Below are 14,146 nucleotides of genomic sequence, written 5' to 3' on the forward strand. Positions count from 1 at the left end.
CAGGCTTCTCATTGCGGTGGCTTCTCTTGTTGCGGAGCACGGGCTCTACGCGCACGGTCTTCAGTAGTTGTGGCGTGCAGGCTCAGTAGTTGTGGCTTATGGACTCTAGAGCGCAGGCTCAGTAGTTGTGGCACACGGGCTTAGTTGCTCCGCAGCATGTGGGATCTTCCGGGACCAGGGCTTGAACCTGTGTCCCTTGCATTGGCAGGTGGATTCTTAACCACTGTGCCACCAGGGAAGTCCTTAGCACCATTTATTAAAAAGCTCATCTTTTTCTCACTGATTTCAGTTTTGTGTACGTATTTTAAATTTATGTAAATGCTATTATATCAGATCTCTTTATTTCTTACTTTTCAAAATTAGCACATTGTTTTTTTAAGATCAAGTCATATTGCTCTGTCTACATCAAAATCTGTTGCATGTAACTGCACAACACTTCACCTACACCACCGTGAACATTGTCAAAAATGTCCCCTTGTGGGCCTGTGAGTTGACCTTAGTATGAAGTGTTAGGTACAAATCTAGTTTTAATTTTCACTATATAAGTGAACCAATTTTCCCAGTTGTATCACCCTTATAATCATTCTGTTAAAGAATATTATATGTCTCTCTGTTTACTCAGATTTTCTTTTATGCTTCTCAGTTAAGTTTCTTCATATAGGTCTTGCACATTCTTTAGAAAATGAATTCCAAGGTATTTATAATTGCTATTACTATTATGAGTGAACTATTTTTAATTATATTTTCTAAGTGATTATTAATACAATATTTTCATAGTGAAAATTTTGTTAGTTGGTTCTTAAATGTGTTCCAAGTAGACAGCATATCACCTTGCAAACAAAGGCACGTCTGTTTCTTCTATTTTAATATTTATTCCTTTTATTTCATTTTCTAGTATAATTACGTTTGCTAGAATTACAGAAAAAGCAATTATTTCTTTCTTGTCCTGACTTTAATGGCAAAGCATTTAGTATTTTACCATTAAGTACGACTTTGGCTTTGCAATTATGCATAGCTTTTTTTTTTAATGTTAAGAAAGTGTCCCTCCAGTCCTTATTTTTTAGGACTTTTATGAGGAATCTTTGCTGGATTTTATCAAATACCTTGTAAGCAACTAAGGCCATGAAGATAATCATTTCCTCCTGTGTTATCTCATAGTCTTTGTTTTTTTCCAAATATATTATTGTTATAACATACTCTGTAAGGTTCATACAGCCCTGCTTATGGCTACATGCTGAATAGGTGTTGAGGATGAATGAATGAAACAATTCTCATTCTCACCGGCATTACTGAGAATGACCATTTCTCCCATATACTCTTTCAGGTCATTTTAACTTTTTCTTATCTGATGATTTAAAAAAAAAAGATTTTCTTTTAAATTTGCCTTTGGATACCATTTACATTTCCTTTTCAATGAAATGGTGGTTTCTTTACTTCGTCCATTTTTGGCAAATATTTTCTCCCAATATGTATCTTTTAACTTTGTTTATGTTCTATTTTTTCTTATAAAATATTTTAATTATTATTTGTTCAAATCTATTTCTTCTTCCTTTATGGCTTCTGGATTTTTTGATGTAAGGGAGCCTACATCATGCTGAGAGTAAACAAGTATTCTCTTAATTCTTCTTTCAGTAATCTTATAGATTCTTTTGAAGATGGTATGATGTATGTATTTATGTACTTGTGCCCATTCCATTGTTATACATAACATCTTTTTCTCTTGGAATTGGAATGCTACTTTTATCCTATATTAAGCTTCTTTATTCTAACAAAATGAGACAGATCCACTGAATAGTAAAAGACTTTTAGAAAATATTAATATTTATATATCTGTATTTTAAAAAAATATTTATTATTATTATTTTAAAATATTATTTTTGTATATTGCATCGGGTCTTAGTTGTGGCACACGGGGTCTTCACTGAGGCATGCAGGATCTTTCATTGTGGTGCGAGGGCTCTTCGTTGCCGCGCCCGGGCTTCTTTCTAGTTGTGGCGCACAGGGTCCAGGCTGTGTGGGCTCTGTAGTTGTGGCTCTCAGGTTCCAGAGCGTGTGGGCTCTGTAGTTTGCGGCACACAAGCTCACTAGTTGAGGCGTGTGAGCTCAGTAGTTGTGGCGCGTGGTCTTAGTTGCCCCGCAGCGTGTGGGATCTTAGTTCCTCGTCCAGGGATTGAACCCATGTCCCCTGCTTTGTAAGGCGGATTCTTTACCACTGGACCACCAGGGAAGTCCCTCTGTATTATTAGTTTACCCATTAAATAAAATAAAATAGCCCTGCTCCTTTCAGTGTTTTTCTTTCAAAACATTCTGGACAAAGGCAGTGTTAAGAAATAGAAAAGGATACAAATAGTGAGAATTATTTGCTTTTGAGATTCCTGTAAGACAGAATAAGAGATGGTGGGGAAAAGATATTAGCATTTTAACTGTAACTCTGTAATGATACTAAATGTTTGTATGACTAGGAAAGTTTGTGGGAGAAAATGTAGAAGCAGATCAGATCAGTGATTCATATCTTTCATATAAGAGGATGAAATAGACATGCTTCATTTTTAGTTATTTTTCCTTTAGTATAGATGGATAATGTTGATTTATCCATTATCTCTTAGTACTTCATATATAGACATAGTTCTAATATATCACACCTTTGCCTTGAAGTTGTCTTGAAGTGTTTCTCTGTTTATATATGGATCTTGCCTCTCTTTGTAAGCAATTTTCTGCTCAAGGATAGTATTCTTCTGAATGAATTTGTTTGTGTTTTATTTTGCTACAGGAGGAGTTGGATTTGTCTTCTACTTCCCAGATCTCTCCCTTTTCCTTATATGGCGAAAGCTTTAATAGTCCCTCCTCAGCAGAGCCACTGAAGGAAGACAAGCCCATCATAAGTCCTAAGAGCAAAACTGGTATTAATCCATCTCCTAACTTCTGTTATCTCTATTTTAGACTGAGCTTAGGCTCCATTTCTTAAAAGAAAATGTTGGATTCAGTGTATGTTTTTTAAGCTGGCTTGCTGTTTTTAAATTAGTGGACCTGTTTTGTTTGTTGTGGATGATTAATGTGGAGACGAAAGGGAAGAAATAATCTTCTTTGGTTGTTTTTGTCTTTATAGGTGAATGATACTTTAAATAGATTTAGGGCCCCACCATCTTCAGGAGAAATTTCAAAGTTTCAGTTAAAGATATTGAATGTGAGGGCCATTTGGCTGTGACATTTGTTAACCTTATTCACCTCAATGCTTTATTCAGGGATTTTAGCTATTCTTCTTTACTGGTTCATGTGTCCCTTTGGCAAAGCTGCAGCTTGGTCAAAAAGGAAGACCTCAGATTGAGGACTTTTCTTCAGTCCATTAAGATATAGAGTGGCTATGCTTAAACTTCAGTAAGGGTAGTCAGAGGTCAAGATAATGTTTAGGGAAAGATGTATAATAGAATCTGCTTTCTAGAATTTGCTTAATTGCCCTTAAACTGATCTGTGGTTTGTTTGGTTTTTCTCCAGAAAATGGACTGACTCCAAAGAAAAAAATTCAGATGAATTCAAAACCTTCAATTCATCCCAAGCCTTTATTACTTCCAGCAGCACCCAAGACTCAAACAAACCCCAGCGTTCCAGCAAAAACCATCATTATTCAAACACTACCGACACTTATGCCATTGGCGAAGCAGCAACCAATTATCAGTATACATCCTGCACCCACTAAAGGTACCTGAATGGAATCTGAGGCTGTGTATGTTTAATTGGAGGGCACTGAGGCTTGTGTCATATGACTTGTTTTAATTCAGGTTATAATTTCTGAGCACATGCTGTGTGTCAAGAATTGTCCTTGGTTCTGAGGATGTTGTAGAGATGTGGTTCCTATCCTAACAAGGGAGATAGCTATCGAGATTATTTACATCTGATAGTTCTTTTTTCTCACAGTTTTAATTATGAAAACGCCTGTCTCTAAGGCTTGTGGTTTTATATAACCACTTGTAACGAAGAAGAAAATCTGGGAAACTTTCTCGGTGCCATTTTATTCTGAGATTTTTGTGTCCATGAACTTTTTTGTTTTTAAGGAGAAGTCAGTATTTAAAATAATATGGTCCATTTCAGGTCTAATAGGTGTGTTTTGGCAATAGAGTCAGACTCTTAATCTCTGAGGAGGCAGCACTGTTTAGTAACATGATCTTGTATGGGGCACTAAGAAGAAACCTGAAACTCTGTCTTCAAGTAGCTAAGAATGTGTGTTTCTATATTTTGTCCACTAGATGGCCTCCCATAGTTGATTCTACAAGAAGTTTAGGTGGATACTGAAAGAAGTTCAAGTTTGAGGATTTGGTACTATTCAGATATAGGAATCATTTGCACATAGAGATCTCTTGGGAAGATCATTCATCATTGTACTTATACTGATATGTGTACACATGACTAAAGGGAAACTTGCGCAGCGTTCCTTCCCTGGATTTAGCTTGTTGGCACCAAGTAGGACTGGAGTCAATGGGGAATGGGTTGTAAATAAATACCAGTGTTACATTTATGGCTGTATTTCCAGCTGTGGATTGTTAGCTCATTTCTTTGGAGCATGGTTTTAATGAGGGCAAGGTCATAAATTTGGTTTCCAGGTACTCTGTTATCTTTATTCTATTCCATGGTCATAGACAATATGACATTGATAAAAAGAACTAGGCGAGAAACTGGATGGATCCGTGAAAATCCACCAATCCCTACCAAAAAAACTCCAACCAAACAAACCTGAAATACCTGCCCTCTTAGGACAGGGTGAAAACTACTGCCTTTTTCATGTGAAAAATAGCAGTCCTGTAGAATGGGTATTCTTGTGGCCTGTGAATGGATGTTAAGTGTTCATAAACCCCTTAAAATAAAATGCAAGATTTAGTGTATGTTATTTGTGGATTTTTCTAGGGATAGTCTCCAAAACTTTCATCAGGATCTCAAAAGGGTCTGTGTTTTCCCAAAGGCTGAGAATCTAAACTTGTGAAGAACTTCACTATAGTTCCCATCAGCTGTTAAAACACATGTATAAAAAGTAAAAGTTTGATATTAATATGACGAGTATGTAAAGCAAGGGGTATTCGTAAGAATTTGCTCTTAGCAGACCATTGGCTATGTTTGAATGATAGAAGTTCCCACCTATAGCAAGAAGAGAAACTTCTCTGAGCAGTTTATCAGTTTTAGAAACCTGAATCATACATTATTCAGAACTTCAGTGCTTTCCCATTATCTGAAGACAGTTTTATTTTGGGGGAGCATATGCTAATATAGGGCACTTGTCTGTTTTTATAGTACAATCTGGAGAGGTATATTGTAATAACATATAGATTTAAGGGTATATCTTCCATTTATTTGAAAATGGGGAGGGAAGAAGAAGAGAAATATAGGAAAGGCATTTTACAGTTAATCGATGTAAGTATCAGAAGTAAATATTTTGCCATTAAAAAAGAAGTAATTCTTACAGGATTAAGTTCAAATTCTCTGGCTTGGAATGTAAAACCCTTCATGGTTTGACTCCAGTTTAGTTTTCTAACTTTACCTTATAATAACTCTCCTTTCTATAAATCTTTTAGTTCAACTAATCTGGCCATTGTCCCTTAACTTTTCTTTTTTTTCCTCGTTTCTTGACATGCCATTCTATCTGCCTGAAACAGCTTCTGCCTACTTCTACATCTAAGTCCTATACATCCATTAAGACTTGTACGAGTAGTGCAGGTGAGAGATGTTGAAAGCCTGGAATATCAATGAAAATGAAGAGCCAGGACAGACAGTAGAGATGTTAAAAAGTGTAGAATCACAGGGCTTGGTAATTAGGTCATGTGAAAGGGGGATGGAGGATAGAGAGGAAGGTATCCTGTCTTGGGCTTTTTGGGTAGATAGTGGTAACAAATCATTGAAATGGAGGATAGAGGTAAGATAACTTGTTCCAGGTCATTCTATTAGTGAGCAGTAGAGTCAGAACTTGAGCCCAGGTGGTCTGGCTCAGTCTGTGTAATTAATCACTATAGTCTATTGCCTCTAAAAGAATGCAGAGATGTGGTACTTGATCTCAAGAATTCTATCTAATTGGGGAGTTAACAAATTTATATCAATAGTTAAATAACAGTAACTATGAGAACTAATGAATTGATAATACATGCAATACCCTTATAGAAGCTATTATTATACATAAAAGGAGGTTAATAGTAATTAATAATAATAAAAATAATTAATACTAGCTAACATTTAAGCTCTTATTACGTGCCAGACACTGTTCTAAGTGCTTAAGTGCGTTATCTTATTTAATCCTTACATCAGCTCTGTGAGGATGGGTACTATTATTATCATCTCCATTTTATAGATGAGAAAATTAATACACAGAGAAATTTACTGTCACACAGCCATACTATTTTAGACAAAGCAGGCATTCAATAAATGTTTGATATAAAGTTTGAAATCTTTGAAGGTAACTGAAAAGGAAGAAACTGACTATCACTATCAGTGAGTCATACATAGTCAAAAGTATCCAGCATTGAAACCAGCCGTGGTCCATTAAGGGGAATTTGTGTGTAATGCCAAAGAGGGTTTTGAGCATGCTGAAATGGATAAACAGCCTTTTGATATGTCCTTTTTAAGTGTTTCCACACTAGGAACAGTAGTAACTGTGTTCAGCTGCTAACTATTTAAGACCCGAAACAGTCCTTTGCACTGCATTTTGTGCGCTGGTGGGCATCTAGCATGTCAGGTTTAGCAAGTCACCTTGAACACATTGTCATGGAAATTTAGTTGTTTCTCCACATTTTGTCTTGAACCCAAACATGCCTAGTATATTTATAGGATCTTTGATTTAGGTGCTCAATAATTTGAGGTTAGTTAGGCACTCTGGGATGAAAGGGCTTGATGTGCATTTTGGGAAAAAAAGGAGACATCAGTGGCCTGGTAGGACTTGGAGCCACATTTGGTACGCAGACCTTGACTTGACATTGCTCCATCTCCCTCACTCCGTGTTGCAGTTCTTTCAGCAACGAGAATGGTGATAACCAGACACTGGATACTACAGACTTGGATTATTTTTCTCAGTTAGTTTTAAGAAATATTACAAAGCTATCTGCATATGTTAACTGCTAATATTTTAAATCTGTAACTGGAGCTAGAAGTAGGATCCTTTCTTTGAAATGACTTAATTCTTTATGTGTACCACCTTCTCTGTTCTTTGGAAGAATCCCACAGTTCATTGAACATTGTTTAGTTTTTTAGGGTCTTTTTATCATAATTTTTAAACTCAGAAGATATGGAACACTGCTTCTGATAATGCTCTTCTCAAAGTATTGGTTTAGGTCAGTGGTTCTCAACCTGTAGACAGTGGGCCCTGGGATATGTGCGGTTGGAGTAGTAGTAACCTTTGGCTTTTTGCAGGGCATCTGCAAAACCATATTTTCTGTAGACTGAATAAATAATTTGTTTCATATATCTTTGTACTGATGTTTTTAAATTTTGTGGTTATACTTCTGATTACTAAACTCCAAATTCATTTAAAATCATTACTAAATTCTTAACAGCCTTTTCTCATCATGTATTTTCTCAATCCACAAAACTGAAAGGACAGCCATGATCATCTTGGGTGACCATGATATTTTTGCTATTAAAGAAGGGTCCTTATATTCAGGGTGGGAACCCTTGGTTTAAGTTTTACATTCTGATGAGTATGTCTTTTCATAGTACCAGATTGACTGTAATATCTCAATAAGTGTAATTAAAAAACTTAACATTTACTATTTAAATAAATATGCTATTTATAAATTTACTTATAAATTTTCTTTTTTGGCCGTGCTACACGGCTTACGGGATCTTAATTCCCTGACCAGGGACTGAATCCGGGCCCTCGGCACTGAAAGTGCAGAGTCCTAACTACTGGACTGCCAGGGAATTCCCTGTTAATTATTTTTATTTGAATATTTGGCATAAGCAAATATATATCTGCTTATGAGTCATTTCTGTATTTTATGTGTTTTCATCTCATAAAATAAATTATGCCAAGGGAAAATTAGAAGATAAAAATATTTAGTGATCATTTATGCTCAAGTAAATTGTATACATTACAAATCTGTGAAATTATTTTTAGGTCTTTCTTACTAATTTACCTGGGATAAAATGCTATTAATTAAATTCTAGTTTTCGTATGCTTTCTGAGGCCTTCTGAAACATAAAGACTTTGATTTTATGCAAGTGATTTTTTTTTAAGCTAAGACAGATGTTCTTAACAAACAGGTGTTCTGAAGCATCATTTTGATTTTTAGTTTTCCTTGATCCTTTGAAATACTGAGCTGAGTTTTACATGGATCATGTTACACTGTCTGAAAGTATGGTATGTTTTTTTTCCTTTAAAGAAGAGTATAAATATACTATATGAAATTTTAGTTGCCAGTTACTTTAGTACCTTTATTTTGCTAAATAGGCTCAAGCAGTTGTGGATGTTAGGTGAGGCTTTCAACACCTTATAAAAGTGGCCAGATCTGAAAGCAAACACTCAGCAGGCAAGTAAAAATTTTAATAGACCAGTGTTATGAGTTGTATGAGCCTTCTTTAGGTTAATGATACTAATTTTCCTCAGATTAGTGTAATTTTAAAATAAGGTTAAATGTAAAGATTAAGAAAAGATTTGTAGACCATTTTGGTGGGTAGGGGAGTCGATATTATCTGCAGACTATTTTAAATTACAGGTTTACATTTCCCGTGTTAGCTAAGTGGTTTGAACATTTTTGGTATTTGTAGCCTCAGGTTCTTCCAAGTATTGAGTTACTGAATCTCTGTCATATATTTTTGGTGTTATATGTATTTCTAAATCCCATTAATTTAAAATATATGATTCTATGTTCAGAATAGAAGGTTTGATATTTGTAATATGATAAATACTTTTAGCACTAATAAATTTCAGAGGTTAATACTTAGAGAAATCTATGTATAACTTAGCAGATTTGATATGTGTTAGCTGAAAAAAAGCGTGGAAATACATCGTTAATGATAACTTCAAAGAGAATGAATTTAGTCGGTTTCATTAAAAACACAACAAAAGTCAGTATGAATGTGTGCTGCTATTGATTGTGTTTTAATTGGTGGTTTCAAATCCCTCTGTTTGGTCTTACCTATTATATCTGCAGAAGAGACCTAAATGTTGAATATCTTCTCCTGCCACAGTAGTTATGCACCCTCTGATTCCTTTTCTTTTTTCTCTACTGCAGGTCAGACCGTGGTGCTCTCTCAGCCTACCATGGTACAACTCCAGGCACCTGGAGTTCTGTCCCCTCCTCAACCAGTCCTTGCTGTCGCTGGGGCAACCACACAGCTACCTAATCACGTGGTGAACGTGGTACCAGCCCCAGTGGCAAATAGCCCAGTGAATGGAAAACTTTCTGTGACTAAACCTGTCCTACAAAGTACCATGAGAAGTGTGGGTTCAGATGTAAGTTTTGAAGCTTAGTGCTTTTTTAATGCCTGATTTAAAAAATGAAAACAAAAAAAGGAACGAAACACTTTTTTGTTTTTTAAAGTCTGTTATAGTGTGTCAAATGTGCTGAAATTGCAGATCCAGTCTTTGGTGGAAAATTAGGGTAAGGCTTATTATGTTAGAATCTAAGTGAAAAGGTTTAAAAAAAGTCTGAAGTGGTTTGATGAAAAGAGAAGTATGCATACCTCCCTATTCTTTAATCCCTTCTTTTGGACCTTTTCATCACATTCCTCCAGACTGTCACCCCCAACTCAATCATACACTAGTATTTTACAGGATTCTTTCATGTTTCCTGATTGAAATGTTTTTGGCAACTCCCCAGATAAGAGTCTGTAGACTGCTTTTTAGTCAGGGTTTATATTTATCTTCTCTCTTGACTTATTGAAGGGTTTTCACCACTGCATAATGATGACTTGCTATTCTTAAGAATTCTGTTTCTTAATGATTATTTAATTTTTTCCCATCTTTGCAAAACTTCAAAATTTCTGTTGTAGGGACTTGTAATTTATGAATCACAGAAAGTTTCCTAAGATCTGTCACAATCTAGAACCGGTTATAGTACTTGCCAGCTAACTCTTGCTTTCTTTAAAAGTGATACAAAATACCTCATGTTATGTATTAAATAGTAATTGAACATTATGGTCCTAAAGTTCAATGAAAGTTAAATAATCAGTCTAAAAGTGGGTTCTCTAAAATTGTGATTGGGAAAACAAAGCCTATAAGTTTTCTTTAAAATAAAAGTGGATATTACTGGTTGTTAATATTGCTACTCCACCTTTTCTTTAGGTATTGCAAAGTACTTTTAAAATCCTGTGAGTTATGTAAGGTTGTTTATCATACTACTGACTGATCTGTCTACCAGAATTATTAACTAGCACGTCGGTAGCCCATTTAGTTGTGAAATTGCTTTACTGTTGCATAAACACAACCAAGTAATCTCCATGAGAAATATTGTAAGGACCCATAACAAAAGAATATTATCTACTGGAAGTAGAACATCGAAGTTCTATAGTAATTCCCACAGTTTACATAGGTATTGAAAACAGTGTGTGCCAAAGCATGAAGGAGGAACATTAGTGTCATATGAGAACAGACATGGATAGTACAGGATTAAGCTTGACTATTATGTTAGTTTATTTTGAGGACTAAAAAAGGTAAGCACAGTGCTTATGGCATAATAGGCACTAATGCATAGTGTGTGTTTCAGTTGAAGATGAAATGATATGAAGCTGGAATTTGCTTTAAAATACTCTATGGGGAGATGATGAGCACAGGATAGAGGAAACATGATTGGCAAAATGTTGGTAATCATTTAAGTTGGGTATGTAATCTTTCTTTTCTTTTGGTGTTTGGTAAATTTTCTACAATAAGTAGATGAACAACAATAACAAAGATTAAAGATATTTCATGATATTTTCAATTAAAAAGTTGTACAACCAATAAAAAAAGAGTATGTTTTTCACAGGAGACTGAGGAAGTTAAGAATGATGAAAGAGGATTTTTTTTAAAATTTATTTTATTTATTTATTTTTGGCTGAGTTGGGTTTTTGTTGCTATGTGTGGGCTTTCTCTAGTCGCAGTGAGCGGAGGCTACTCTTCGTTGCGGTTGTGCGGGCTTCTCATTGCGGTGGCTTCTCTTGTTGTGGAGCACAGGCTCTAGGCACGCAGGCTTCAGTAGTTGAGGCATGCGGGCTCTAGAGCGCAGGCTCAGTAGTTGTGGCGCACGGGCTTAACTGCTCTGCGGCATGTGGAGTATTCCTGGACCAGGACTCGAAGCCATGTCCACAGCATTGGCAGGTGGATTCTTAACCACTGCACCACCAGGGAAGCCCTTTCATTTCTTATTTTGTTTATTTGGGTCCTGTCTCTTTTCTTCTAGGTGAGCCTGGCTAGAGGTTTGTCCATTTTATCTTTTCAAAAAAACAGCTCTTGGTTTTACTGATCTTTTCTGTTGTTTTTTGATCTCTATTTTATTTCCTCTCTGATCTTTATTACTTCCTTCCTTCTGCTGGCTTTGGGTTTTGTTTGTTCTTTTTTTTTTTTTTAATTAATTAATTAATTTATTTATTTTTGGCTGTGTTGGGTCTTCGTTTCTGTGCAAGGGCTTTCTCTAGTTGCGGTGAGCGGGGGCCACTCTTCATCGCGGTGCGCGGGCCTCTCACTATCGCGGCCTCTCTTGTTGCGGAGCACAGGCTCCAGACGCGCAGGCTCAGTAATTGTGGCTCACGGGCCCAGTTGCTCTGTGGCATGTGGGATCTTCCCAGACCAGGGCTCGAACCCGTGTCCCCTGTATTGGCAGGCGGATTCTCAACCAATGCACCACCAGGGAAGCCCTGTTTGTTCTTTTTTTTCCAATCCTTTAGGTGGCAGGTTAGGTTGTTTATTTGAGATTTTTATTGTTTCTTGAGGAAGGCCTGTATCACTATGAACTTCCCTTTTAGAACTGCATTTGCTACATCCCATGGATTTTGGAAAGCTATGTTTTCATTTTCATTTGTCTTGAGGTATTTTCTGATTTCTTCTTTGATTCATTGTTGACCCATTGTTGTTTTAGTAGCATGTTGTTTAGTCTCCATGTGTTTGTTCTTCTCCCATTTTTCTTTCTGTGGTTGATTTCTAGTTTCATACCTTTGTGGTCAGATAAGATGCTTGAAATAATTTCTGTCCTGAAGAAGGATTTTTAAAATGATCCCTTAAAATTTTCTTTTAATACTCTTTAAATTGTGAATTTGAATGTTTCTTCTATAATATTCCCAAATAGAACTTGCAATAGAAAATATTCAAAGTTGTCTTTATGTAATTTGTTTAGACATTTAAAATATGTATTATGAAATATTTTAGACATGAAAAAGGTAATGATTAATTAGATATTTAAAAAGTATAAACAGTATATCACAGTTGTTAAAAAATATTAATATATTCTTAGTCTACATTCATAGAATTATGACATTCAATCACTGGACAGTCTAGAGGAACATAGCTAGGATGGGGAGGAGGTCTAGAAACCATGTCATGGGGAGAGGAATGGTTTAAGGGTTGGTATGATTCAGTAAGCTGAAGGAGAGAAGACTGAAAGTAGAGCTATCTTCTAGGAAATGAAGGTTGTCATGTGGAAAATAAGATAATTGTTCTGGGTTATTTCAGAGGACTCATCTAGAACAGGTTCAGGTAAGTTATAGAAAAGTTTCTTCTAATTCTAAGATTCTTTGATATAGGAATTGTATTTAAAAACTAGAAGAGGTCTTTTTTTTTTTTCTAGGCTTAATATCTGAATAGTGAGCATCTTAATGTTGGCAGTCATTGTATGTCACTGACCCATTCTGTAATCTCTAAACATTTCAATTAATTATTTGTTGGTCTTTTAGCCAGACATCCTTTAGAAGTTCTTTGGTGTGAAAGACTATGTCTGTTCCGCTTTTGCACTCTTAAGAGTGCTCTGTAAATTTGGTGAATAATTTACTGATGTAACTTTGGTGAATAATTCAGTCAACATTGAAGAACTGGGGGATGTGTGAGATGAGAAAGTATAGAACCAACAAGTATTAGCTTTTTTTTAAGCATTATTTATTGACTAGCATTCTTACTACTTTTCAAATTTAGAGTTGACAGTAATACACAAGAAAGATTCAAGTACTGTGTGTCTGGTGCAAGAGACCTAAAGACGATTAGAATAAAGTTTCTGGTCAACCTGCACGGAGGTTTTTTTTGCTTATTTTTCCTTGGCTAGCACATCAGGAAATGAGCCAAGCCTTTTCAGTATGAGTTTTCTGGTAGAGGTTTTGACTTAATGTTTATTTCAAGTAAAGAAACATCAGTCTGTCCTATCTGCTGGCCAAGCCATTCAGGAACCCAGAGTAAATCTGTTCCAGAAGGAGCTGCAGAAACCTTTGATCTTCTCATGTATATAGTCTTCTGTGACCTCAATAGTGCATGTGTTTGTTAGACTCAAGTCCTGTTAAAGTAGGATAAATTTGCGTTAGTATAAATTCCTGGTTTAAAATGGCCAAAATGAAAAATTTTTCATCAAGTGTTTTTTGTGTTTTTAAACCAAAGGTCTGGTGAAAAAGTTGTAATTCAGCACCAAAAAAAAAAAAAAAAAAAAAGTGCATCAGTCTTTTGTGGCTTTGTATTGCTGACATGGCTTCTTTTTTTCTACCTTTTTTGTTCTTTTGTTTGGCTAGTTTCACTCTCTAGAGGCCTGCTACTGCCATAAAGTAGCGTTTTTAGCATACCATATTCTGCAAACTACATTAAGTGCCCCATTTTCTGTTATGAAACAGTTTGCCTGGTTCAAATTATAATCTCACTCTTTCTGCCTTTTGCTGGTAAATCTGTTCTGTTTAACTCTTGGAAAGCTCATCTAAGTTTTCAAGAAATATGGTTGGTTTTTGGCTGTGATCCTGATGGAAAAAATGAACATGGTCTCTTATTTCAGTGTAGACATTCTCTTAAGCAGTTTCTTAGTAAATGGTTATCTTGGAAGTACAAAGATGCCTTCATGGGAGAGCACGCTTATCTTTCTTTTTTTTTTTTTTTTTTTTAAAGAAGATCTTTTTTTTTTTTTTTTTTTTTTTTTTTTATTTATGGCTGTGTTGGGTCTTCGTTTCTGTGCGAGGGCCTTCTTCTAGTTGTGGCAAGTGGGGGCCACTCTTCATCACGGTGCGCAGGCCTCTCACT

The 14,146-nt window shown here is 35.7% G+C and overlaps 1 protein-coding gene across 1 annotated transcript in view; it reads left to right on the forward strand.

Moving 5' to 3' along the window:
* ATF6 (activating transcription factor 6) overlaps nucleotides 1-14,146 on the forward strand; it is a 228,199-nt gene that overhangs the window by 21,020 nt on the left and 193,033 nt on the right. The window contains exons 5-7 of the mRNA XM_028163936.2: nucleotides 2,771-2,900; nucleotides 3,493-3,696; nucleotides 9,204-9,424. Coding sequence (XP_028019737.2) covers nucleotides 2,771-2,900; nucleotides 3,493-3,696; nucleotides 9,204-9,424 — 555 coding nt within the window. The remainder of the gene's footprint in view (nucleotides 1-2,770; nucleotides 2,901-3,492; nucleotides 3,697-9,203; nucleotides 9,425-14,146) is intronic.

Source organism: Balaenoptera acutorostrata, chromosome 1 (genome assembly GCF_949987535.1).
Source record: "Balaenoptera acutorostrata chromosome 1, mBalAcu1.1, whole genome shotgun sequence".
NCBI classification, from domain to species: Eukaryota; Metazoa; Chordata; class Mammalia; order Artiodactyla; family Balaenopteridae; genus Balaenoptera; species Balaenoptera acutorostrata.